Source organism: Dermacentor silvarum, chromosome 4 (assembly GCF_013339745.2).
Source record: "Dermacentor silvarum isolate Dsil-2018 chromosome 4, BIME_Dsil_1.4, whole genome shotgun sequence".
NCBI classification, from domain to species: domain Eukaryota; kingdom Metazoa; phylum Arthropoda; class Arachnida; order Ixodida; family Ixodidae; genus Dermacentor; species Dermacentor silvarum.
In genome coordinates, this window is record NC_051157.2 from 115,666,828 (window position 1) to 115,694,307 (window position 27,480).

Consider the following 27,480-nt stretch of genomic DNA (forward strand, 5'->3'; position numbering starts at 1 on the left):
GTGACATCATCTCTTAGCACAGCATGATGAAAATGTGTGCATTGCGCTTTTCATTCTACACTGTTGGGGATAATGTCTTGTGTAGACTCCTCAAGGCAGCCTTTGCACACTTAACAGGTTCCGTGCGCAGCACATTTTGAAGTCCCCATTCTTGTGTGTGCTGATCTACCCGTGGGTAACTTGTGATATTCCTCTGGTGCGCCGTGATCCACTGGTGAGTCACTAGGGGGTTGTGCTCCTTGGAAAGTCCCATTAAGTGCATATAAATGGTGCCGCAATACGTCAGATTAGAAGTAACAAGAATTTTTCTTCTCCCTTGATGTCTGGCAAAGATGTTGCTTTCACCATGCAGGAAAGCCCTGCCACACGGAGAATGCCATACTGCCATGGCCCACCTGTGATCCAGGTCACAGTAAACGTGTTAGTACACAAGAAAATAGCGTTTTAACTTTATTTACACTGTTCCTTTCCTTTGGAACAAAGTGGGGGTCTAGGAAAGGAAAACTCGCTTAAGACAACGGTGAAGTGAGATAAGGAACTTTTCAGACATGATGGCGATAGTTGACGCATGACAGGGAAAACCGGATTTCGGGGAAATGCTTTTGTCGTTCAGTGCGCTTCAGGAAGTACTGACGTGACATTTTTAACTCATTTTTTTCTCCATTGGATGAAGGTCGGAACCCAAGAAAATAGATTGGCAAGCATCAGAATTCCCTGAATAATTTACCATTGTACTTGTTTCTACGAACCACTTTTGGTAGAGGTATTCAAAGGCAGATGCATCATGATGTCAAAATAAATTGGCTTGCTCCATTCTTGGGATTGCTGCAGCTGCAACAAACAAGCACAGCCTGAACAAATGTGTGCAGCCTTCTCATTAATTTGTTTGTATGAGCAACGTCATCATACCTTGCGTGATTTACGCGACGCTAGCAAATTTTGCTTAGTGGCATAACATCATGATAATGTTGACTCCAGGTTCAGGGCAGTGGCGCACCGACGTGGGGGGGGGGGGGGGGATGTTGTTTTTGTTTAACCGCTTTTCTTTCCTTGCGCCTTTGAGTACTGCATCTAAGATGTAAGACGCGCAATTGTCTGCACGCTCGCCAAAAAGCACATTTTGAAATTGAAATTAGTGCTGTTTAGATGGTATTGGCAAAATAAGGCAAACTGTCACCCCCCCTTGGCAGATATCGTGGGTGCGCTACTGGTTCAGGGTATCAAATTTTAATACATTGTAGGTGTTTTTAACTATCAAACAGTCGAACCTCGCTATAACGAACATACTATAATAAATTATCGGGTACAACGAAGTCAATTTAAAATGTTCCTTGCCAATATCAGCATTTAATAAATATATGCTTATAACAAATATCGGATATAACGAAGTATTCGTGTGGGATGTGGTTTTATTATAATTAACAAGGTTCAACTGTACTTGCTAAGTGTCATTCTTTTACGTGTGAGAAGCGTGTCATATAGTTTCTAAACTTCTAAATGAACAGTTTGCTGAGCAATACTGAAACTGGATCCCTAAGAGGTGCTTCTTCTTGCCAGTGGTTTGTAATGCTTAAATATTTCTGCGCATTTCTCCATATTGTGTACATTACTGGTGGTTCACTTAATCGAGGCCTTTGGCTACAATGTTAATTAAAAGGTACATTGTGGCTTAACTATACCAAACCACGTTGCGGTCTGATTTCTATTTTATGTAACAGCATTGTATACATTTAAGTATAAAGCATCAAAATTAAGTGGGCCAAGGTACAGTATCATTTGTCTGTGCTGTAATTTGCGATTGCAGTAGGCTGTGGAACGTACATGGGTTAGATGAGGCCTAATGAGAGACAATTATCTAGATCAACTGTTGCTTGATTAGCTGTTGCACATGTCGTCACGAATGTTTTGTTAGCAGCATTGTTTATAATTCATAAGAAACGTAATTAAGCAAGTTAATTGTTAAAGTGTGTGGCGTACTTCTAGCGGAAATCTAATAGGTCTAATTCATCTGCAGCTTAGAATGGTGGATTAATGGCACGGAAATGTTATATGTAATCAATTTATAAATATGTAAGGCAGATTCATTTGCTTCCACAGTCCGGAAAGCTCGTGCAACTTTACAGCAGCTAGCAACTGCAGCGAGACCACTTGGTAAGTACTGCGTTTGCAAAACGCCAGCTGCAGCGTCTGTCTATTTTAACGTGTAAAAGGGCGCTAAAGACTGGCACAAAGCGCTGTCTTTACGTGTCATTTAAGTGTGATTATTGTTTTTATGCGCTCTACGTTGCTTGCCATGAATTCAGTATTCCAACTCTCTCAAATCAATACCACGTTAAGCTGCGTTACTTGAATTTCGCGCCGATTCTCGAGGCAGGTCAACGCAACTTTTTTTTTTTTTTTTTTTTTTCTTGTTTCGGTCACTTTGAGGCAGAAATGTTCTGAATTAGGTTGCTTCTTTGAATTCCTTTACAATTGATGTAACGCATTTTATATATATATATATATATATATATATATATATATATATATATATATATATATATATATATATATATGATCACCTACCTTTTGCGTCGTTGCTGACTTCCCAAGCGCCCCCCCCCCCCCCCCCCCCCCCCCTACGCTTTGCGGTAAAAGGGGCCGTTCAAGCATTGCGGAAGCGCAATTTGCAGCTCCATATTCTTCGGCATCTCTTGACAGCCAGCTGTACCGCTGGACGTCATTAATTATGATACGCACGTGTTAAAAGACACTGAATGAGCGAGCCCAGGCGTTCTTTGTTCAGGAGCGAGCGTGAGCGAGCCTTATTTTTCACTAAGTGCACAGTTAGTAATTAACGGTGGCTATATATGTATATTGTTTGATCACCGGATTTGGCTGATTGCTGTTCCCTGTTCAAAGCTGCAGCTCAGTCGAACTCGATTATAACGAACAAACTTATATGCGTTAAATATATACCGGACTATTCGATATACCCAAACTCGCCTATAACGAACTAAAACAAAATTTTATTATATCACCAGTAGAGAAAAAATATATATGTATAATAGAGGGAAACGATTTAAAATTTGGCCCCCATGGAAATGCGGCCGCCATGGCTTGGATTAGATCCCGCGACCTCTTGCTTAGCAGCCTAACACAATAGCCACTGCGGGTTATAGAGGGAAACCATTTATGGAAAACAGAAGTACGTGTAGTAGGGGAAAAATTGCTTTTACCTTGACGCAGTAATTATGCCTTGGTTTTTACATTTTTTTAAAGAGTCGCAATGTTCTTCTGGATGCTGTTAAATAACTCCCCTGAACTGCCATGAAAGATGCATGCCAATATGCATACGACCTTATGGCGGTGGTTTTGGAAGCCTTAGCTGTGTTTGATATGTCCGGCTCTTTAATTATGAGGGAGTTACTATTTCGCGTTAGTATCGGTCAGGACGTTTCGCGTGAACACGCGTACTGGCCGATACTAAGACGAAATAATTCCCTAATAGCGAGCTGGACGTGAATAATTCGATTTATTTGGGTTCGTTATATTCCTATTTGATTGTATTGCTACATATGACGAGAGTGCTACGTGACGAAGGTTCATGGAGACATTTTTTGTTAAAGGTCTCTCCGCGAATTGAGCCTGAAAAAAAATTTTGTTTGTTTGTTTGTTTGTGAAAACACTTGCAGGACAACTCTTTTTGTCTGCAGGTTCATTGTCTGCTGTTTTCACATTCGTCAACTGGCTTTTTTTTTCGTATATTTGAAACTCTTTCTTTTTCTCGCAAAGCATAGTTCGATCTATCCGCTTCCAAAATCGTCGGCCGCACGAAAACCCTCGCGAAGGAAGGCGAAGGCATCACGCATCTGTTTCCTCGCCATTGCTTGTTTGATGATTTTCTGACGTCTCCTTGGTACAAGTTCTCGGTCACCCACAATACGCGGCCAGAGAACGCGCGTTATATGGTACGAAAGAGAGAGAAAGCTTACGATAACGTACGAGAGAGATTCGTATCGAATTGACATTCGAATTTCCCGCCGTCTAAACAGAAACCGAACTTTACGGACGCCGGAGAACGCAAACCCTCGCACTCAGTAGACGACGCCGGCGACTAGCCAGGGGGCGTCCGGCGCGTAGTCACGTGATGAGCAGCTGGTCGAGCGTCAGACGAGCATGCAAAGCTGTGGTTAGCGGCATGTCGGAGTGTGGCGTGCAGCAAAAGGACACGACGTTCACAAAAATATTCGTGGGCGGACTGCCGTACCACACCACTGACAAGTCGTTACGGCAGTTCTTCGAGTCCTTCGGCGACATCGAGGAGGCTGTGGTCATCACCGATCGACAGACGGGCAAGAGCCGCGGCTATGGTTTCGTAAGTGGAAGCGTCTCTCTCTCGCTTGTTTGCTCTCTCTTTCGTTCCAGCGAAGACGCGGTTCAAAATGCGCCGCGCGTCGTTTCTCTGAAAGCCGGGCGATCCTGTCGAACAAGCGCGATTAACGAGCATTCGAAACGTCCGTTTTGTCGGGGCGATTACGTTAAATGCAAAAGTGTACTTCGGTGGCCGCGTCGTCGACTCGTTTCGAAAGCAAGCCGCCGTTGGGTCCCCGAGTCCGTGCGCCTGTGTGCTTCGGTGACGTCGCATGAGCGTATGAATCATTTGTCCTCGGCGCCTGTTGGCGATCTCTCGCTTTCGAGCGATCGCCGCTTGAAAAATTGATTTATTTCGGACGTTGGCGTGTCGCAGGGGGGGTCCACACGTTCCAAAATGGAACGCGGCCCCCGGCCGGTCCCCACGACGCGTTCGTTCGCTGCCTGACGGCTCGTTCTAAACATCATCGACCGAGTGAACTGTTGATCATATCGCCCACCCCCTCCCGTACGTGCTGTTCGGGACAAAAGACTTTGCGTAGCATGTGGCACCCGATAGTTTGGAGTGATTAGAAGGGAATAGAAGAAACGTCGTGGCTCGGAAAAAAAAAAAAAAAAGTGTGGTGAATGCACGATTAGGGTAGTGCATTGTCTCGCGTACGCGAGCATTGAAACGCATACGCCGAGTGGGCGACTCGGCTATTGTGTGTTCATTTCGAACGTCTCTACGGGTCTTCTTTAATATCAGGGAGATCTTCTCTTGACGCGTGCCGTACGGTACGTCGAGCTTCGCTTTGAAGAAAAGGAACCCAAGAAACGGCCATTTTCTTTTTTTGTGCTAGCCTCGCTGGTGCAAGCTCTCCTCGTGCGTTGGCCTCTTCTTCTTCACCCCCATGGTGCGCGAGGCGTACTCGTGACAGATTTACGAGACGCAAAGCCCGTCTCCTTTTCCCTCCGCGCCGCTGCCCACAATGAGGGGGTTCTCGTGGGCTGTTTCTTTTACTTTAATCCCGATTCATTTCCCCCCCTCTTAGCGCATTTCCTTTTCTTTTTTTATTTTTTTTTTTTTACTTTGGAAGTTTTGGGATCTCTGAGAAAAGGAAATAAAGCATTGCTTTGTCGCGGTGTGATTAATCGGATCCATTGTGCCAGGTACTGCACGCACCTTTATAGGGGCAACGCACGGCTTTTCGATCTGACAAGTTGCCCGGATAGCAACGGTGGCTGGACGCTTCGGGTCAGCTTCCAAGCGTGTTTGCTCTCTTTTTTTTTGAAAGTCACACTCGCGCGTTTTAGCGTCTGTATGTCTGTGTGGTGTGAATGGTTACTATGATTGTCGAGTTTGGTGCCGTGTGACACAGTTTCGAGCTGTTTCGAAAGTTGACGAACCTTCGCTCGTCTGGGCGAGTGCCGGCGATTTTGCTTGAGTTCTGCTTTTCGTAGTGGAGGTTACGAAAGGGGTTTCAGTTCTTTGCTTAGTTCCTGGAGGATTTTTTTTTTTATCCGTAGAAAACGAGGGTTGGAATGGAATGCAGGGGTGCGCGCGCACACGTTGAGCCTTTCGCTGTGCCTCCTGCGCTCTTCGGTACCAGAAAAAAAAAAAAAAAAAAAAAAAAAAAAAAACGGCTCGCGAAACTGCGTGCGACCGAGCCATCCATGTCTTGAAAACCCGCGTGTAACTTGTTGCTCCGCTTTTTCTTTTTCTTTTTTTTTTTTTTTTTTTTGGTTCTGTGAGGCGAATGCTGCATTGCTTTTCAAACTTAATAATGCGCTTTCGCCTTTTACTATCGCTGCCATCAATTAGGAGAGGTTTGTGTCGTATCGATGTACCCGATTGCACTTCCTCACAGCAGATTAAGTTTTTTTAAAGCGTTCATTTCGCCAACGCCTGCGTGATAACGGATAACTAACGCAGGAGTATTTCTTGTTGGGCTAGTTGAGTCGACGAAACACGGCTATGTGGTGAAACAGTTCATGAAACATCTTGTCGGTCGTTCTGTGTGTATGTGTGTCACATTGCACCCCTTTTATAATGGATCTGATAATTAGCGCTTTAGGTATCTGTCTAAAACCGTCAACATAGTTTTCATGTGACGTCACGGAGGCAGCTCCCACCGTTCTAGTACCTAAACATGGCGGCTACGATGACGTCAGTGCACCGTATTATCACGCGCACACTGATTTAATTTTTGACGGCAACTGTTTTTCAGTTTTATCACTGTTATCGCTTTGACGTTCGACACAAGACGCGCCTGTCATGCTGTCATGTTTCTTGATTACGCCGCTTCTTGACCTTCTGGTACCTAAAGATGGCCTCCGCGATGACGTATGTGCAAACTATTAAATATCGCTAGTGGCTCGACTTGAATTTGATTGGAACATTCGCAAAAGCTCTGTCAGACTACTTCGCCATCATTACGAAAAGGTGAGAAACGTTTTTCGCCGCAAATATTCCTCATTTCTAGATCGCCCGAGATAGCTGTTGATGTCACTTCAGCGTGTGTGTGTGTGTGTGTGTGTGTGTGTGTGTGTGTGTGTGTGTGTGTGTGTGTGTGTGTGTGTGTGTGTGTGTGTGTGTGTGTGTGTGTGTGTGTGTGTGCTTTCTTGAATAGGAGCGCGCACGCTTTGTTTCGAGAAGGTCGAGAGCTGCTCTTTAGATTGCTGGTCCAGCTTTCTTATATGTATGTTTAAATTTTATTTTTATTATTATTGAGGGGCGGAACCCGGCCACCTACCTGTGCATTCGAACGATGCCATGTGACAAAAAATTTTTTTGAAGTCTAAGACAAATGAACGAGATGTGCTGTGTAAACCGCAGAGTTATATTGTGTTTGTTTTATTTTTGTTTTTCTTTCTCATTCTTAGAAACAACTGTCATGGGCGTCGGGGCCGACCTCTTCCCTTCATTCGCGACTAGTTCCCATGTCGATAATATAATATATATTTTTATATTATACTTATCATGTATTTTTTTAGTGGAAGCCATTTTTTTTTTTTTTACAATCTATGGCAAATAGCGGGATTCTGTCACACCAGCTGCATTGCTTTAAGAGGCGGGCTTTCACGGCAAACCGCAGTGCTACAGTAAAACACGTTGTGGGGCTAGTTGGTGCATAGCTTTCAAAAGATGAAGCGCCAACAGTGAGAGCACATTAGGAAGGAACGAAGACAGGAAGACAAGCGCCTGTCCTGTCTTCGTTCCTTCCTAATGTGCTGTCACTGTTGGCGCTTCATCTTTTGAAAACGCAGTGCTACAATAGACAACAAACATTCGCTAATTATCTGTAATTATTCACTAGATTCACTTGTCCCAATTGAGGAATTGAAGTAACCACTAACGAAGTGTCCATTTATTGAAGATATCCTGCGCTCAGCGCCACCTTCGGGAAGTATGTATATATGTCTTCAACATTTTTGGCAAAACGCATTGCTGTTCTAGGTAGCACTTGTCTCCAAGCCCATATATATATATATATATATATATATATATAATGCTAGGTAAGCTTTAGCTGAAACATCGTGGTGCATTTCGCCACAGAATTTGGGGGCGACTTCTCGAAAATGGTGCTATCCGCTAAATGGATACATACGACTGTATTGACGGCCAGATTGCTAAATTCTCCAGAATCCTCCAGGATTGCGCATTGGTGTAAACGAAAGGAGAACAAATTGCATCTGTAGTGAAACTTTTAGTAAAGTAATGGTGGAATAGCCACGACACAGATTAAGTAGTTTACCACGTTTACCAGTTTTGAAGAGAAACCCGTCCTCGATGCTGAACGTGTGACATCGTTTTAAATGGTATTCACTTGATAATATGACCTCTGCATGAAATGCACGGCAGAATGTTTTCTATGTTTTTGGTTGTCTTTTTTTTCCAGAATGTAACATTCCGTTTCACCCCCGACGTATTTTAGGATATACTCGCCTCCATTTGTCGCCAGTTCTAAAGCCACACCGAATAGCTTATTAGCGGCCCGTCTGGGTGCATCAATGCTGCTGCTAGGCAAACCTTAGTCTCGAGGTCCGATACTGTTTTAGAAAATCGGGGCTTGCTTTCCTTTTCCACACTCCGACCGTTGACTGTGCACCGCAAGAGATCATTGAAAGCTATAGTTTAAAAAAACAATAAAAAGACATATATCAACAACTAAAACATTAAAAAAAAGTCAAAGTTACCAGCAAGCGATCACCATCATCAAATGGAGTCTCTTTGCCGCGACCTGGCGACATGCCAGAGTTACGAAATTTCTAAAGACATCTGCACGAGGTGTCTTTAGAAATTTCATAACTTTGTCAAGTCATATGTTTATTATCGAGCCATGTGCAACCGTTTTAATTCCGTGTAGCAGCAAGCTCAACTTTCTTAAACCTGCGGCGGTAAAGGCGAGGCCATTGAACGCGAACAATATATTCCAGCTGCGCAGAACAGTGACGATATTAAAATTTTGCAAATGTTATTGGAAAGGCTTCGTACACGTCGCTCCTTCCCTCTCGAGAGGGATAAATGTAGTCTGGCGTACCTGAGTTCTTGGTTGAAAAAACAGCCCTTCTCGCATCTTTGTTTTGGGCTGTTTGAACGTATTCTGCTATCGGAACACGGGCGACTTGATGTGCATGACCTTGTCGTTTCCGCATTCGCGTGTGTGCGTGCGTTCGTGCGCGTGTGTGTGTGTGCGCGCGCGTGTGACATTCTTATGATTTACGAAATTCGCTGTACAATTGGAAAACAAAAATAAAAGCAAGAAACCCCTCATTTGGTTTTACCTCACTCCACCTCCCCCCAACCCTTGTGCGTACGCGCCAAAAGAACCAGGCCGCTTGGCTATTGGTAATCGTTTAGTGTCGTTAATACGCCATTTTTATCAACCAGCTGTAGTTCGTGTTTCGTCGTCTACAATTCGTCCGCGTATCCCCCCCCCCCCCCCCCCCCCCCCCTCCACGCGTCCTCCTCACGTTCCGGTCTTCGTTCACCTGTCAGCCCTCGTGGGTACGGCCAGAGCAGAATTTATCCCCCTTTCGTCAGACGCGAACTGACGCCGATGCGAATATTTCATTAGTTTCATTAATATTAACATTTCAATAGTCATTAAAGGAATATATTCATTAAAATGGCTGCACAAAGGGGTGATAATAGGTACGGTACTTTACACGTACTACGGTTCTCGTTTCGTAACGTGCGCGCAGCTTCTCGTAGCTAGGGGGCCTCTACAGCTAGGGCTAGGCACTCTACTGTCAGCGTTTTCAAGTTTATTGCAAGTTGCATCTCTTCCCCCGCCGTTCTCCTTCTTTGTACTCTCTATTTTGTATTGGATGGATGCACAGATAACATGAGCATCCCCTTTGAAACGGGATAGTGGCGGATGCCACCTGTCTCGACGCAGTTAACTTTCTTCCGCGCCTATTATAATCGACCTTTAGAACCCACGGTTCGTGTTATAACAATTGAACCTGAAAGGATCATTGAACCCTTCCCTAAAATATTTCCCTACTCTCGCGCCATCAGTAGTCCAGTTTTCTTTTTGCTATTCCTCACCGCAGACATTTTTTTTTAAACTCTCCCTGAATCCCAGTGCCTCGTACCGTGATTATAACGTCCTCATTGCCCTCTAGATGCCCACGCACGCACCCGCACACACGCACGAATTCCCCGTCTCTGGAATTCCCTGTTTCTGTTTCAACATCCACACTTTCGTCACGACGCCGTGTCAAATGCTGCCGTCGTTGGATGACCTTGCTTTCTGTGTGCCAGGTTTCGGAACCGACTCTGTGCGCTTCGAAGCCTTCCTGATTGGTGTTGTCAACAGTCACCGTTGCTATCCGGCGTATACTTGTGCGTATAGCCAAATGCGTGCGATTACGACAAGCCCTTTCTTTTCCTGCATTTTTTTTTTTTTTTTTTCTCTTTTAGCTGGCCCGTCTCGACTCCTCGCGTGGCCCTTCGTTTTCTCGGCCTCCTCTTGCGGCCGCTGCTTCGATGACTGCCGACTCAACACCCTCCACATAAATGCCTCTGCTTTAAAAAAAAAAAAAAATAGTCGCAACACAGGCCTACCTGTCGGACACGTCCACGCACGCGCGAGTTCGTTATTCAACCCTGTAGGAGATAACCCCGTCCGCTACGTTGTTTGTTCCAGCAAGGTCGCGAGCGTCGATTTGTATCTATCCTCGCAGCTTGCTTTCTCAGTAACTTTATAATAGAGTACTGGGATTGACGATGAAGTACGGTAGATGAAACGCGAACGCGTTACCGCACGAACATAACGAAACCGATCGATTACATAAAGAGAGAGAGAGAAAAAAAAGCGATTGGGACATTAAAGAGAGAAAAAAAAAATTCAGAGCCCTTCCTCTGTCGAGAAAACGGGGGCAAGCGAAGCTTGTGGCAAGACGACACTGTCGCAGGCGTTCCGCTTCGTTTGGCCTAAACTCGGGGTCGGCGGCTCTTCGCTGACGTTTCGTCTGGACTTCGAACGCCCTCACGCTAGAATCGGACGACAAGCTTCGCTTACCCCCATTTCCTCGACAGGAGAAGGGCTGGTGATTTTGTCTCTTTAGGTCCCACGTGTGACAAGGGTAGTTCAAGGGCGCGTTACGGGTCCCCGAGCCCACAGGCGTACGTGCCATTGAGCTTGGACCATTTCTGCGCTATCACCAGGATCGGCCCGCTTTTCAGCGTGACACCACCACCACCGCCGACACTCGTGAGCCTATAAAGCTTCGCTTAATATTCGAGTTGTGTTAGGGGGTTACCTTCTACAATACAATACAAAAAAAAAGGGGGGGGGGGGGGGGGGGGCGACGCGAGTTGAAATGACAGCACCAGCCGGCACTGACGTCACGGATTTTGAGGACCTCTGCTCGTGCCTGTAGTAAACTTGTTTTCGTTAAACATAGACTGAAAAGCCAAACACTACTGAACTTGGCAAGTTTCGAGAACATTTATTGAACCACAATGGCCGAAATGCGAATACTTTGTCATTAAAGTTGCTTAAATTAGAGTTTATTATATACCATCCCTGCAGATTTGCCAAGCTTGCTCCAGTAGTGTATATTTCTTGCTTATTACCAATTTACCCATTAAAGCGACGCTCGTATACCTATAGCGCGTCGTCCCCGTGTTCACGACTGCGAGGCTCAGAACAGACTGATGCGATGCGCTAATGTCGCGTTCACGTAAGCGCGCGACTGTATGGAGAACTCCAGGCGGGTCACATTCAATGCGGAGGGGGCCCTCTGTTGCAGTATAGTTTCTCGCGTAGCTCGTAAAGTGCACCACTCGCTTGCACTGTCACCGCGCATCAGCCTAACCGGAATTGTGAAATAAGCGTGCTTCATTTCCTTCTCGTACCCTGCTTTCACCTCACGCCTACTGTACTGCCCCCCCCCCTTTTTTTTTTGTTTTTGTTTTGCCCCTATATTTCCGGTGTCGTGCGTGGTGTTGTTTTTAACGCGGAAGCTCTTTAGCGACTGGGCAGGCCTCTCAGCGACTTCCTCACCAAGGTTTGTAAATAGCCAACCAGCTCCTGGAACGAAAGTCAAGATTTCGCGCAAACCAACGAGTACCTCCCCCCCCCCCCCCCCCCCAAAAAAAAAAAAAAAAAAAAAAAATCGTGCGCAGTTTCCGCGCTAAATTAATGTCGGATGTGAAGCATTGCGCCCATTTCTTCATGACTATTTTTGTCTCCCTCGATAACGGGTCTCTCCGTTATCCTGATCTAGTATCTGCGTGACCTAGTAGTCTGCTTCATTGTCGTTATAGCTCTGCACGCCGGCTCGATAATTCGGTGCAGTGCAATCGCGCATGCAGCCTCGGTTATCTGGAGGTTCAGTCCGGTCCGTCTACTGCATAAAGTGTGCACTTGCTGCAGATCCGCAACACAGCTCGAAAGAAATAAAGTGTTTGCAATTATTTCCCCGCATGGGGGGTAAGGAAACAAAGACTACGGGAGGGAGCGCCACGTGACAATCTTGAAGCCTAGTCGTAAGAATCGTGAATTAAGGCTCGTGAGAAATAGTCCCTCGCCACGTGATAGGCGAGCGGTAATTTCTAGCCGCCGAGGGCGCGGAATGAAGGATGGAGAGTAGGCCGGGGAGCGATCGTGTCGAGGGCGTGACTAAAAACTACCGCGAACCACAACTACCACGAACTGACCTTGGTTTTATTTTTCTTGGTGTGTCCTCTACTCAATGCCTCGAAAGGGGGGGATTGCAAGGTATCAATCACCATCATGGCTAAACGCGCAGCTTGAGGTAAGACAAATGACTGTTTAGGAACAAGAAGAAACACAAACAAGGGGAGATGCGCGAACTCACAAACTAGTTTATTTTTTCATGTCAGCTGCAGTTGCCTTATGTACACACGTCTTAAAAAAAAAAAAATGTTATAACCGAAGTAACCTGACACAGTGAAAAAATAAACTAGTAGTGAGTTCGCGCTTCTCACCTTGTCTTTCTTCTTGTTCCTAAACAGTCCTTCGTTCAAGCAGCGCGTTTAGCCATGGTGTCACACCAACTTGCCTCCGTAGCGCAGCCTTATTAACTTGTAAGGTATCTTCAAATAAAAAGTCCGTCTCGTTCAAATGACGCCTGGCCTGCGATATTTCGATGCAGCAGGCAGGGCTTCAATCTTTATTTTCTTTTCCGTAATTTTTTTTACTTGCCCAACACCATTTTCTGTCCCTGTATGGGCGTCTCTAGCAGGAACCTTCCTGCCGCAGCAGAAACGCATTTAAACTCTATCCTTTCAAGAATATTTTTCATTTCTCTCGGTGTTGCTTTCTTTATGCGCGTCGCATCGTGTTACCATACGAGCTGCAGACCCTTCGCACCCGTGGAAACTAAGAGCGACAACCCCGTTGTTCTGTGCAGAAACACTTTCGCACGTGGATTGTTCGAACCAGAACGACAAGAAATGGCCCCGGGTTTGACAGCGTAGCGGCGTCCTCTAACGCGTTCGGGTTCTCGGAATGCCACTCATGGTATACCTCGCATCATCGGTGACACGCAAGCCCATTATAGAGAAATGAGGAAGTACCTACCCGCCGTGGCGTGTACTTAGATTTAGGTAAACTGCCCGCCCCAAGGGGTCAAAAGTTGATCCCTGAGAACACACGCAACGCGTATACTCGTGGAAAGCTTCCTCTCCGGTGTGTCCGCGGACTTTTTACGAATATTAAAGTTCGCATGTCGGCAGGTATGATCATGGAACTCGGTGAATTCAGTTCCATCTTTATTTCGCCAACACATGATAGCCAAGGAGCCCCCAGCAAAAGCCCTCTCCGGATAGCTTGACAAAACCGTGGGCACCCTATAGCAGACATTGCAGCCGCGTGGATCAGGCGAACTATAAATTAAACTAATCAGTCAACCAAATCGGTGTACTTCACACGTGACAGCGATTTCGTCTGATGCGTTACTTCCGACCCCGCAGTAGTCTCGGGAAACAATGTAACGAGCGGTATGTTAATACGCCACTAAGAAGCGCGCCAGGAATCCGTCTCTCGCTTCACCGCTCGGCCTCCTGTCGATTTCGCAAACCGTCCCTCGCCGTGGGAAGCAGCAGGAGGAAGGTACGACGATTTGAGGCGGAAAGGAGTTCGCCGGTCGTGCGTGTGCGCTTACCGACTGTAGCCCATTTGCGCGTTGGACAGTGACCGAGCAGCTCGGCATCGCGGCTCGTGTGAACATTCTTGGAATTGCTCTTGCTTAAAAAAAAAAAAAAAAAAAAAAAGCGGGAAGGCGTTAGGGTAGCGCTTAATGGTCATTATGCGGTCTGCACAAATGTCGCTCTGACCTGTTGTATACTTGATTTATTGAGTCATAAGGTTTAACGTCCCAAGTCAACGCTGGGGCTGTGAGAGACGCCGTATATAACGGAGGGAATAAATTTGCAACACATGGCTTTCTTTAACGAGCGCCTAACTCTAAGTAGACGAGCAGTGTTTCTTTTTTTTTTTTTTTTTTTTGGAGCATGTCATGTGCTCTTGCTGGTGGTGCTATACTTTCTATCCTTTATCTTTTATCCTTCCTTTTTTCTCTCCCCCAGCGCTGGGTAGTAAACAGGACATTCCGATCTGGTTAACGTCCCTAGCCTTTCCCTTTATTCCTCGTTCTCTTTCTCTCTCGCTGGGCGTACGACTACCCGCTTTTCCTTTTCGTAATGTCTCAAGCTCGTGTGCGCGGAGCCGTGTGTGATACAGGAGAGTTCGGTCATCGGGCGCATTATCCGCCAAGTATAATGGCCCCCGATCGCCGCGCCTCTGGCAGGACCTACGAGTGCAGCCGCATTTAGGTAACATTTACACGAATGCTGCTAAAGCAACGCGTTGCATTTCCTAGCGCGTAATTGTCAGCACAAAGCGCGCCACTGTTTACACGCAACGTGTGAACGATTTCTTGCGACGACGTCCGGAAACGCAGGTTATGGCTGCATTTTTCTATGGCGAGTGCGTGTGTCAGTGATAAGCTGCCGATGGCACGCGATGGCGCCCTTTCGCCCATTGTCTCTCACGCCCATTGTCTCCCACGCCTCGATGCGACGTGTCAATGATATTTCTTTTTTATTTCCATTTTTTTACGTGCACCGGATGTTGCGACCTATACCCCCGACACACACGGTTAGTGACACTTTGAGCGCGTTAACTTTGCCGTAGCGAGTGTCACTTAATTTGGCGACACGCTGCTAACGCACGGATACAAAGTGTCATTTGAAAATCAATGTCGACTGGACAAATCAGTAGTCACGTTGTATATTTGGTGTTTTGGGCAATATTTGCAAATTAACATCGCGTTATGGGCCACCTAATGTGTAGGAGTTACGTACAGCTAATGCATGTATAGCATGACCTTTATAGTGTAAATAAAGTAGTACTTTGCAGCTGCATTTGCATGATCATTCGTAATTAGCCAAGACAAGTTAGCATTGCATCCAAAGCGAGCGGGGGAAGAATGGAGGTTTCTATTGCAAACAGCACGCCCGGGGCTCTGATAACAATGTGGTTTTAGAATACTGCCGGCCCATGCATTATATTATTCAGTTTACTTTTGAAGCACCGCTATCGAGGCTACGCGCTTCTATTCAGCGAAGCTCGCTAGCCCGTGTCACTTTTCATGCAACGTACAGCAGCCTGCGAATGGCACCAACGGCAAGAATGGCACGATATAATTTCAATTTGCCCTTCTGACCAGGGGTATTATACAACTTTACCATATATTGTCAATGTATGCCCTCGTCTGACATATATTAATGCGATGCGCCTTCCGAGCGCGTTACCCGGTCGTTTAGATGTACTATATGCCACGCATTAGAAATGCGATGCTTCATGTTACATATTGTGTAACATCTATGTTAAACGTGGCGCGTGTTAGTAAAGATTTTCTTCTCAAGTATACGGCCGCAACACCGCGAATCCATACTTATCCGTATACTTATCTATAGGTCCATACTTATCTTTATAGCAGCCCGTCGTGTAGTTGTTTTTCGTTGCACCCGTACAATCCCTTTAAACACTGTTCCGTCCTGCACGTCGAAGACCCGAGGTCGACGCGAGTTTGCCTATTATAATACGCGCTGCGGTGATTAGTGCGGCCCGCCCGCCGTCCTTGCGTGTGCAGTGCGGGCGCAAACATTGCAAGCGTATATCCTCTCGAAAGTGGTCGTTTCTGTGGTTGTATAATATAACGAGAACGTCGCCGTCGGGTCGCATTTATCGCGGCTCATCGATATACGTTTATGTATATACGGTACGGCTGTTTTTGACTCCTATAGAGGCTCCTCTATGCGGAGGTGGGACCGCTCTATGCGGAGGAACCACCGCTCGATAGCAAAGCGGCTCGATCGATACGGTGAGCGACGAAAGAGAAGCCGTTCGAGTGTCTGTGTATAGATCAGCCGATCATTCCTGCAGACGCAGCCCTTGTCCCAGTCATTTGTGCATATAAACGCCCCGTTTCGCAAAGCATGTTTTGTTCTCGCGTTGTATATAGCCGCGGTGACACACACACACACACGACGAAGGCCACGCGTAACAAGCGTCTTGTTTGTCTTGTCGTTTTGCTCTGTTAATTGTTACAAAATGTAGTTACACCAACTCGGCTAACTTTCAATCCTCGTGGAGGCATGGTCAGTTGGACGTCGCGGTTGCGTTAATGCGTTTGTGTCGCGTCCGCGAAGTCTCAGTGTCATCTAGTTATTATTATTATTTTTTTCTCTCGCGACGGCTTTCCATTGCGCAGGGGCGGGGGTCAAAAATTGAAGGAGTTTTGCAGCACCTCTATCCTCTTGTGGGATTTCATGTCGCTGTCTATCTTTTCTGATTGATGATGACAGGCCAAGGATCGGGCGGCGTGTGATCAAATCGTGAAACGCGTTCGTTCCGACATGCGCTGCTTTTTTACTACACTTTGCGGATAGCTTTCCGTGGTGATGAAGGGAAATCTACGGAAGCAAAGCGCGCATGAGTAGGAGCGCATTCCGAAAAAGACCTCCACATTCTTGTCCCCGTTAGTTATATATAAGCTGGGTGAAGAGAAAACTTGAAAATCTTATCTTCAACCGCAAATTCAGACAAAGTATCCTGCAGAGTGTTATTTGCTTATTTTTCAACTTTTCTGCGTTAGGGCAAATGCGAAACCATCACGCGTGGAAGCTGTGCCGATTCCTAGTATATATGTTCCAAGAATCCGAAAGCGCTGTCAAATTGGGCCGGGTTACTACTAGGCGCAGTAATACGTGTACAGAAGCTCCGCTACTGTGTACTTTTCTCTACACTGCCACAGACAGTTCTTCGCGAGTGTAGAGCAGCTGCTTGGGACCGCGTGCTTCGTCGGCGAAGAGTAAGAGAGACGGTTTTGTTTGTTTGGGGTGATATAGTTCACTTTGGGCACACAAACCTAGTAAACAAACAAGCAAAACACTATATTTTTGGCAAGGTCTGTCGCTGAGCGTGCTCCGCTTAAGAGATATATATATATATATATATATATATATATATATATATATATATATATATTTTGTTGCAATTTGTTAGGGGTCCTTCAGGCGAAAAGCTGTGTAAACAGCTTGAAAGTGTATATATATATATATATATATAAGCGTTCAAGAAAACCCACCAATCAGGGCTTGTAATATTCGATGACGGCATAGCGCGCATCGGGAAGCCATTAGTAGGACGAGATTGCCGGTTACGGCCCAGGATGATCATACTATATGGGGCGACATTCGACTGGCGTTTCGCCGTTCGACATGTGCTCGAGAAAGAACGGTCGCCGAACGTTTCGAATGGCCCCTTGACGGAGTGGGACTCTGTCCTCTTGAGTTTTGGGGGGGCATTGTCTTTGGATCGCGTCGCTTTTGTCTGGTTCGTTCCCTTTGCTTAAGAGATTAAGAAACGCGAACGTGCACGTACTTCCTCGTAGTGACGTGCGCGAACTTTAGTCACCATGCTTCCTCTGCCTCGCCCAGATGTGGACACACGGACGTTGAGCACTTTAGTTGTGCGAGGAGGGGGAGGGAGCACTCTTATCGCTGTGGCCTTTGTCTTCGGGGTGCTAGCAGGCCCGCCCCCGACGCTCTGGGCCAAAGCTCAAGTGCGCCTCGAACGCGGCGTGGGAGGTCGCCTGATTTTGCTGGATTATCTAGGATTTCACTAAGTCTCTGCTCGGTTAAACTCGGTACACTGTCGTGCGAAGCTAGCGCTTTCTTACCGTCATTCGTACATTCTTCGGACTTTGATCCGAACAGTGGAATCGCCTTCCTGCAGAGACTGCCTCTATCAGGAAAAAAAAAAAAAAAAGCCAGCAGATCCTACGCTCTGTGGGAATCAATGTTATGCGAAGCAGTGTGCGGGTAGCCTACCGAGTTAACGACCATGAGCGCTAGCACCAAGACGTAGGTGTCATGCGTGACCTACATGACACGCATGTCATGACATTCATGCCATGAGTCCTCAGGCGTCCCATTAAGCTACGCCTAAGATACTTCTTAAGAATTTAGTGATGCTCATGACTATGACTTCGACCATCATCCTTTAGTGTTTCCTTTGCTTAGTATCCACGTCCGAAACCATTTCAGTGGTATTTGAGTGTTAATCATTTTCGTTGAGTCATTGTCATTCTTCACTCTAAAAACAGTTGCACCCTTTGGGGCGTATTTTTGCCACAGAACAATAATTGTCATCTGACTTGCGTGGCTTTCCTTTCTTTAACGCTGTGCGCCCGGCACTTCTCGGTCACGAACGACAAGAGCGTTATCAGCGTGACACAGCGTTCTCGACAGGAAAGTAGCAAGTACTGAGTTTTCAAGATAGGAAACGCAAGCAAGACAGATGATTATTGTTGTGTGGCAAAAATGCACCCCAAAGGGTGCAACTGTTTCTAGAGTGTTGCTGAGTCATGCTAATGACTATCACTTCTACGACCATCCTTTAGTGTTTCCTTCACTTAGCACCCACGTCCGAACCCAGTGTTTTTTGAGTGTTAATGTCTTTTTGCTGGGTCATTGTCATTTTAGGCGGCTGTTTCATGACTTACATGACACGCATGTCATGACCTATCATTTGTTTGTCATACCCTCTTGTCATACTATGCCAATTTTGGTACACACCAAGTTAACTATTCGACCATGAGAGCACCAAGACGACGTAGGCGGATAGATAGATAGATAGATAGATAGATAGATAGATAGATAGATAGATAGATAGATAGATAGATAGATAGATAGATAGATAGATAGATAGATAGATAGATAGATACTGTCAAAGTGGCAAATGTTCTCCAAGAAATGTTTCGCATTTAAAACCGCTACCTGCTCAAGAAGTCATGAATTAACCTCTTATAAGAGGAGACTATGTACTGTATTTTTCGATCCTGTAACTGTTTCTCGGACTATACACACTGCTTGGGTGCGTGCGCTAAGTCGCACACTCTTCCGCGCCTATTCAGAAAGCCGACGCGGTCGGCTCTGAATTGATAATGGATGTTTTGTCTTGTTCAGTAGTAACATGGAGGCCTTGCCTTCACGAAACACTGCATTTTTACTGGCCTCGTTGACATAGGTTCGCTACAGCCGCGTGCTTTTGCAACTGTACGTCTCTCCATCTTAATCTGGTCGTATAATCGTTTGTAACCCCCTCTCTTTTCTACGTAGCCGCGTGTATCGCAGTCTGAACTGCGATGTGAACGTCTCTTACGCGTTTGCCGAGCTCGAGTCCCATTTTATGTTGCCATTTATTGTTGCTTCACATTCTGTCTTTACACAAACGTGTGTTCTCTTGCGGCAGCTCTCTCTCTCTCTCTCTCTCTCTCTCTAGCTATTCAAACGGAGAGCGATCGAAGCGCTCTGTCGGTTGACTGACGTGCCTCGAAGAACCGCGCCGCGTGGAATCTCGCCTTGCCACGTCGTCGTCGTATATCAATCAGTTCGCCCTTTTTCTAAGCCGGCGAGACAACTTTTAGACGCGCGGTGAAACGCCTGTACGACGAATCACAGCGCGCATGCATCGATTCTGCGGCAACTCTATAGGATTGCGTGCCGCGTTATCTTCGGCATTTGCGCTTCTACTGGTCGTGCCATCTGTGATTGTTAAACTGTCTCTGATTATGCTGTCTCTGATTGTTAAAGGGCCCCTCACCAGGTCAGGTCATTTTGAGCTGACAAGCGCAGTGCATTCAATGTGCGCTGACTATCGTGTCTGCTAAGTATCGCTACGCGCCGCCTAAAAGAGCTTAAATTTCGAACCAAATTTGCCCTTCTCGCGGGCTCCCAGCCCAAGAGTCGACGTCAATCGCGCAAGTGCGCCTACGTACATTGCCGTGCTGTGACGTCACTCACAGTGACGTCACTTGTGCGGTTTAATGTCCCAACACGGCTCAGTGACCACCGGGAATCGAACCAGCGACGTCGTCCTTAGTAGCAGAAACACCACAGCCACTGCGACGTGTACTGACCAAGGTTCGAACCAATGGCAGCAAAATTTTCGTCACAGATCCACAATGCGAATGTTCATTAAATTAAACTAGTTAACATGTAGTTAATCACATGGATGGTCATGTTAGGATTTCGGTTAAGTGAGCCAGTTATAGTAAAAGCGTAACCTTCCGAGTTGCGACAAATGTGTACTCCAATTGCTCACTTCCGTTGGCGTCAGTTCTGTCAAAATCTGCGTCTCTCGGGAACCGTATTTTTGTAGCCCGCGGAGGTAGCTGCAGCTGTGCTGTTTTCAGCGCGAAACTTTGGTTCTTAGGCTGTGCGAATCATCGAAATGTGTAATGCCATTGTTTCGTACCGAAGTATTGATTGAATGCGGGCATTTGATTACCCGGACTGTGGTTAAATGTGCCGGATTACTACGATTATTTTCGCCTGGCCAGTGACTGCGAAAATGCCGATACTTGTTCTCTATACCGTCCGTTTTAGCTGCTTGTCGTAAGCCAGCCTGGAGCGGTGTTGAACTTTATGCGTTTAACAACTGAAGATATCCGCATATATAGCGTCCATCTTTTGAATGTAGTAAGGAGTGAATGTGCCGGAGATGGTGCAATAGAAACTAGGGCTGATACCGTATAGGACTGTAACCCGATGTCACGTGGCTCGAGCGGTAGGGAGGGGGGGGGGGGGGGTGTCTCCGCGGTCACGTGGGCGAGCGTGGGATAAGGCTGAGCACATAAAAACACTCATTCTTGGAATACGTTGCATTTCCACCGATGTGATGGGACCAAAGCGCCTTTTTTATGAGCCAAAGCCAAGCGTCTTGCCGAGCAGTCACGTATTCAGTATGCTGCAAAACGCGGTGCAGAACACGGGAACAGCTGCATGCGCGTTACCGCGTAGCGGAACGACAGAAACATTCCCATGTGTCCTTAGCTATCGCCTAAGAGACGCGAAGGCGAAAGCCTTGTAAAGCCTACTGCAATCCACCTTAACCATCCTTAATCCAATCACTAATCAATCATTAACTTTGCTAATCATTAATCATCTCTTATATATACTTCTGGCCTTCCTTGTGTCACGTGGCTTTCTGTGCCTCACAACGCGACCTTGAAGCCTTGGAAGTTTTGAGGCTTTCGCCTTAAAACACACGATGGGACAATAACGTTTCTAAGCACTTGTTTGCCCGTAGTTGGAAATAAAATAAGATTACAGGCATCACGTGTACCTCTTTAGCCATTTATAGGCTGATAAAAAAAAAATGACTGGGCTGGTAAAAAAAAAAGCGCGCCGGCAAGTAGCATTCGAACTCACAAGTCGGTTACCCTAACCACTTCACCATGGCAGCTCGATTGACGAGTCAGGTTACCGAGATGAGGTTAACCACCTTAACGCAGGTGCTGCAATAACAGAAGAGACTCGGCATTTGGTGTATGCTATGCCGGGAGAGTCTAACGTTGCGCATACTTACAAATCTAAGCGACTGCATAAAGAAAGCTGCCCGATTATTCTTACGGTGATTTAAACTGAGACATTAGGTGATCTTCGTGTAGCGAGCGCAAACGGGCCACGCAAGACGACAGAGAAGGCCAACTTCTCTATCGCTAAGCGTGCCTCTTTTGAGCTACACATCGCTTCAGTTAAGATTATAATCTCCTTGGAACGAAAGGAACTCCTTAGGTACTATTGGCCAAGAAAATCTGGCAATCCATTTATGACTTGCGCGCGTAATGTGTATCGTTCACTTATGGTGTGCACGCACACGACGTGCACGGCTCTTCAGATTCCACCTTTTAAATTTCAGGCAATTTTCTCACGAAGATGCAAAGTGCTGCTTTACATCTACTTCAGTAGACAGTACACGAACTTCCAACTATTCACGATATATAGACAATACCACGTTCGCCGCATCACTCCACGAGACGGACGAAAACAGCAGAGTGCATGGGGAGTAACTGTTGCAGTTCGTCCTCGCCGTTGCTCTCTTTCGGACCAGGGATCGTACACTTACTCTCCAAAATTTGCACACGCCACCCACACTCCTGCAGTTACTCCCTTGAGGGACGAAAGTGCCCTTTTTTGGACTAACTGTGCAGTTACTCCCGTTTTGCCCGGAATACTTCTTAAGAGTGTATGTCAACCTGTAGCTTAACTCCATATTTATCTTTAAAATAATGTCGCTTTAGGAGAGTTGGCCAGTAATTAATGCGAAGCCTTCTGCCGCAGCGTATACTTCCTTATTAATGCCCAGGCCTATAGTAGCTTCTGGACGTGAAACCCCGCCGTTTAATAATAATAATAATAATAATAATAATAATAATAATAATAATAATAATAATAATAATAATAATAATAATAAAAGCCCCTTTCTTAAGGAAAGATGGTTGAACGCGAAGCTTTCTCCCATGCAAACTGAATCAAGGTCAAAGTCCAAAGCCTACGACCACGCAACGAACCCAAGAAATGCTGAGCGACCCGATGCGATGCATATGCGATTTGATTGCTTGTTTAGGATTGTATTTTTTTAACGTTGAAGTTGAATGAAGCCACATTTCGTCAAGTTGCGTAGCCTTTATTTTAGATCATGTAGCCGCTGATCAGACGCACACACGCTCACACTTTTACAGACGACTCTACACTTGCACAGTATTGCCTTGTGATCGATGTGGTAGACGGTGAGAGAGAATGTCGTTGCCGATACACGGGATCGGCCTTACGGGCACAATTGCGCTCGCGCTTACGTTCGCTGCACCCGCGGCCTACCCGTGGTGACGGCCGGGAATGCATCGCGTGACGCGCGCAATGCAATGCAGATATACGCGTATACAGTTCGTCTGGGTAGCGTGGCAGTTCCCATTGTTCTTATCAGCACAACTGCGAATGTAAACTGTGGTGTTCTACGATACGTATGTCGTGCGCCGTTGTTCTAATGTGTGCGCATATAATTCTATTGTGTAAGTTGGCTTTCCTTCAGTGCGTTTTCGGCGCTCATGGACGAATCGGTGAGACGTAGAAAGCTTCGCTTTAATAATAATAGCCAAATCATTTGAGAGCGGTGCGCTCGATTTCCGTCTTCCGCCTTGTATACGCGTCAGAAATGTGAGTGGCCGAGGGTGTGTGTGTGTGCTCGGTGGCGATGCATGATCGAACGACGCACCGGTAATGCGTCGCAGCCAAAAACCGGCGCACAGTTTTGCGCGCTCCTCCTGCAAAGGCGTGACCTGCGTGTGTGTGTGTGTGTGTGTGTGTGTGTGTGTGTGTGTGTGTGTGTGTGTGTGTGTGTGTGTGTGTGTGTGTGTGTGTGTGTGTGTGTGTGTGTGTGTGTGTGTGTGGTGTGTGTGTGTGTCTGCGCCCCGCTGCCAGTTGAATGTGTGTCAGGGGCGGGGAAGTCATTTTTCTCTGCCTGGGTCGCGGCGTTGTCGATTTCGGCTGCGCTGCGGCGTCGCTCGTCCGACGCAAACGCTGTTCGACGAGAGCGAGGGGACGGGGGAGTCAACGGGAGACTGGAAAGAAATCCACAAGGAATCAAGGACAGGTACCTGAGCGTCCCTCTTGAAGTTAAAAAAAAAAAAAGGGGGGGGGGGGGGACGGGGGGAAAGAAAGCACCGGGAAAGAAGTGTGTGCGCCGCTTTCAATTTTTTTTTTTTTTTTTCGTAATTCGCAACGCTGTTGCTCAAAGCGGACGACCTGTATTCGGACATTACATGGCCTGCCCACCATAATTTTCTTCCTCTTATCTCAGCTAAAATATCGGGTACCGCCCCCGCCCTTGCTTACTCTCTAACCGCACCACTTTCTTACGTCTCCTTGTCTCTTTAACGTTACGCCTGTTTTTCGTTCCACCGCTCGTTGCGCGATCCCTAACTGAGGTGTATCTTCTTTGATCTTGCAAGTTTCTGCTCCATCTGTTAGCACTGGTAGAATGCAATGATTGAGCGCTAAGCTGCGTGTCATGACTAGCCGCCGGTTATGCCTCCGGCAAAAAAGAAATGGGTACGCCCGCCGGCCCGACAGTAGAATTTCAAGGGTGAGCAGGGCAGTCTGGGGAAGGACGAGCGCGTGCCGATGCGGTGCAATTTCGTCATTCTTTCGGCGTTAAATTGTGGGGTTTTACGCGCCAAAACCGCGATTGATTTGAGGCACGCCGTAGTGGGGGACTCCCGAATAATTTGGACCACCTGGGGTTCTTTAACGTGCACCTAAATCTAAGTACACGGGTGTTTTCTGCATTTTACCCGTATGCGGCCGCCGTGGCCGGGATTTGATTCCGCGACCTCGTGCTTAGTAGCTCAACACCACAGCCACGAAGCAACCACGCCGGGTTCTTTAGGCGTTGTGTTCGCCCTGCGCTACAGATCCCGATGCTAGGAATAAATCTGGCCATGCCACGGCCAAAGTACGCAGCGTGTGTTTGTCGATTTGAAATTCGAAGGGGGGGGGGGGGGGGGGGGGAAGCGTTCTCTAAGGAAAATTGAATTTCATAATAATGTGAAATTTGCTTTTTTTTTTCGTGTTTGAGCTGTCTGATAGCGTTGATCGGCGATTTACGGCTTTACAAACGCACACGTGCACAAACCTTACACATACACGCACGCACGCACGCACGCACGCACTACATACATACATACATACATACATACATACATACATACATACATACATACATACATACATACATACATACATACATACATACATACATACATACATACATACATACATACATACATACGGGCAATCACACCGACCGCTCAAGCTCCGCGTCGCGATAAGAGAATCACTGGGCCCGTCGTGCAAACAGCGTCCCGCGGGCTGTGATCTGTCTCTCGCGTGCTGTTACGTCCGCGAACACATCTCCGACTGTACAGTCATCGCCGCTCTTGTCACGCTTAGCCCCGCCACATTTTGCGTTCCCTTCCGTGTCGGCCGCGTTCTTATGCAGGTATGCGTGCATGCGCCTGCCTGTATATATCGACTGCACGGGTCTGTTTAGTCGCCCGCTTTGCGAAAGGAAGGAAAAAAAAAAAAAAAGTCGCTCCGGCGTTTTTAATGACATTCGATCAAGGGGACAACGCGGTCGTTCTCGAAGCTACGCAAACGGCGACAGCGCCGAGTTGGCTTTGCGACCCCTTTCCCCTCGTCTCTCTCTCTCTCTCTGCCAACCTTCGGCTAGCTGATCGAGTCCTGCCTTTCGCGTATCGTGTGGTTGCCTGCGCGCAACGGGCCAATCGGCGTTGTCCGCGTGTCCGAAGTGGCCTTTTTCTTCTTTTTTTTTTTTTCCTAGAACATGCGCATGGCTCGTCGGCGTCGTGTTTGTCCACCGTCGCCGGGTTCCAATCGCTCCCACTCTTGTGTCGTTACCGAGTGAGCCTTTTCCCTTCGTGTCGTGACTAGCGCGCGCACTCGCGTGCTTTTAATTACACTGGCTTTGTTGCGCGTCGCCTCTATTGCTTTATCGACATCGACGCCGTCCTTCTTCGAAGCTTTCTTTTCGGGTAGCAGTAGCTGAAGACAAATAAAAAAAAATTAGGGACAGTGTTATCACGTGCTACAAGTTCGCTCATGTTCCGTGCGTTGCCACTTCGTTTGAGTTGATACCGACGTGCGGAAGCTAATGCGTTTTGGTGCGCGCTCATCCAATTGTTTATTATCATTTTCTTTTCTCACGCGAAAGTGTGCTCGCAATTAAGTCTGCTGTCCGTAAGTACGAAAATTTCTCCTGTTGTCCGAGATGGTCGAAACTTCAAAAGGAAAAAAGGAAATGTCTGCGTGCGTTAATAAAAAAAAAGTGTGTGTGGGGAGGGGAGGGGGGGGGGCGGTTGCTACATCACAGTTTTGCGCAGTTCGCTTAGTAGCAGCCACGGGCGACAACAGCCTGAAGAAGCTTGCATGCAGTAAAAGTGCCCGGCGGTGTCGTCTCTGGCCTCGTCGACGTGTACTACGTATACGGGTAAATGCGGCATTTGGTAGAGTGTGCGCGTGATTGACACATTTCGGCTGTGTCCCAGTATAACTGCCGTAGACGGCTAAATAGGCAGCGAAGTGCACAGCGACCATCTTTCTATAGATCTCGGTCCAGTTCTGACGAAGTCGAGGTCACAAGTGAACTGCGTCAAAGTCGAGGACGATGCAGGCTACCTTGCCGTTCAATCAAGATGGCCACTGAGGAAGCTCGGCAGACAGTTCGCTTGCGCACAAGAAAACTTGGCCAGGTGCGCCGGAGTGCAGCATATATCCTCATTCTAGTAGACCCTCCCTCCGACTGGCGCAAGTGCGTTATTGAACTAATTCAATTCCTCAAAGTAAAGTGCGTCACAAAATTCGTAATGTGCGACTTGCGCACAACCTGCAGACATGATGATAGCATCGGATTGTAATTTGAACATACGGGAAAACATAATTCTGTTACGCGGAAACTCAAGATTACACTAGCGCTGGAGACGAAACTTTTTCTTTGTCGACGCGACTGTGCACATGTACGGACGCAGAAAATTTGCCGGGGTAGCCATACACAGCTTTGCTGTAAAAATCTGTCCCTTTCAACTCAAACATTTGGGCAGCCCTGCGCTTTCACGCAGACCAATGTGACGGGAAAGGTATCCCTCAATTTATGGCTGCTTGGCTTTTTTTTTTTTTTTTTTTCAAACGATTTCCCGCGTTTCCCGCGTTTTCCAAATGATTAGCCCGCGTTTCGAGTTGTCAGTTTGCCCTCACGCGGCCACGGCGGCCGCATTTCGATGGGGGCGAAATGCGAAAACACCCGTGTACTTAGATTTAGGTGCACGTTAAAGAACCCCAGGTGGTCCAAATTTCCGGAGTCCCCCACTACGGCGTGCCTCATAATCAGAACTGGTTTTGGCACGTAAAACCCCATAATTAAATTTTTTTTTTTAGTTTGCCCTCACGCTATATCAACTGTTAATCCCCCGATTGAGCGGTGTAGCCAGGCCCTAATTTCGGGGGTGATTATTATTATTGCAATTATTAACACCTTTACGTCCTAAGAAAATGAATGAGCTAAGGACCAGGTAACGCAGCGACGTACGGAAAATTATGCGTGTAACGCTGATGTTGGATATCTGTGGCACGTTGAGACTTCTTGTGGCAGACATGGCGCCCGTGTCACGTGTTGCATAATTAGTAGTACAGGTGGTCGGAGCAACAGTATGGGTTCCGATAGAATGGTAGTTAATTAGGTG

General features: G+C 46.8%; 1 protein-coding gene across 2 annotated transcripts in view; it reads left to right on the top strand.

The window, feature by feature from the left end:
• The first annotated feature begins 4,132 nt into the window (after positions 1-4,132).
• LOC119450555 (RNA-binding protein 24-B) overlaps positions 4,133-27,480 on the top strand; it is a 101,566-nt gene continuing 78,218 nt past the window's right edge. For both annotated transcript variants that reach the window (XM_037714048.2, XM_037714049.2), the window contains exon 1: positions 4,133-4,357. In XM_037714048.2, the coding sequence (XP_037569976.2) occupies positions 4,181-4,357 (177 nt within the window). In that variant the 5' untranslated portion in view covers positions 4,133-4,180. The remainder of the gene's footprint in view (positions 4,358-27,480) is intronic.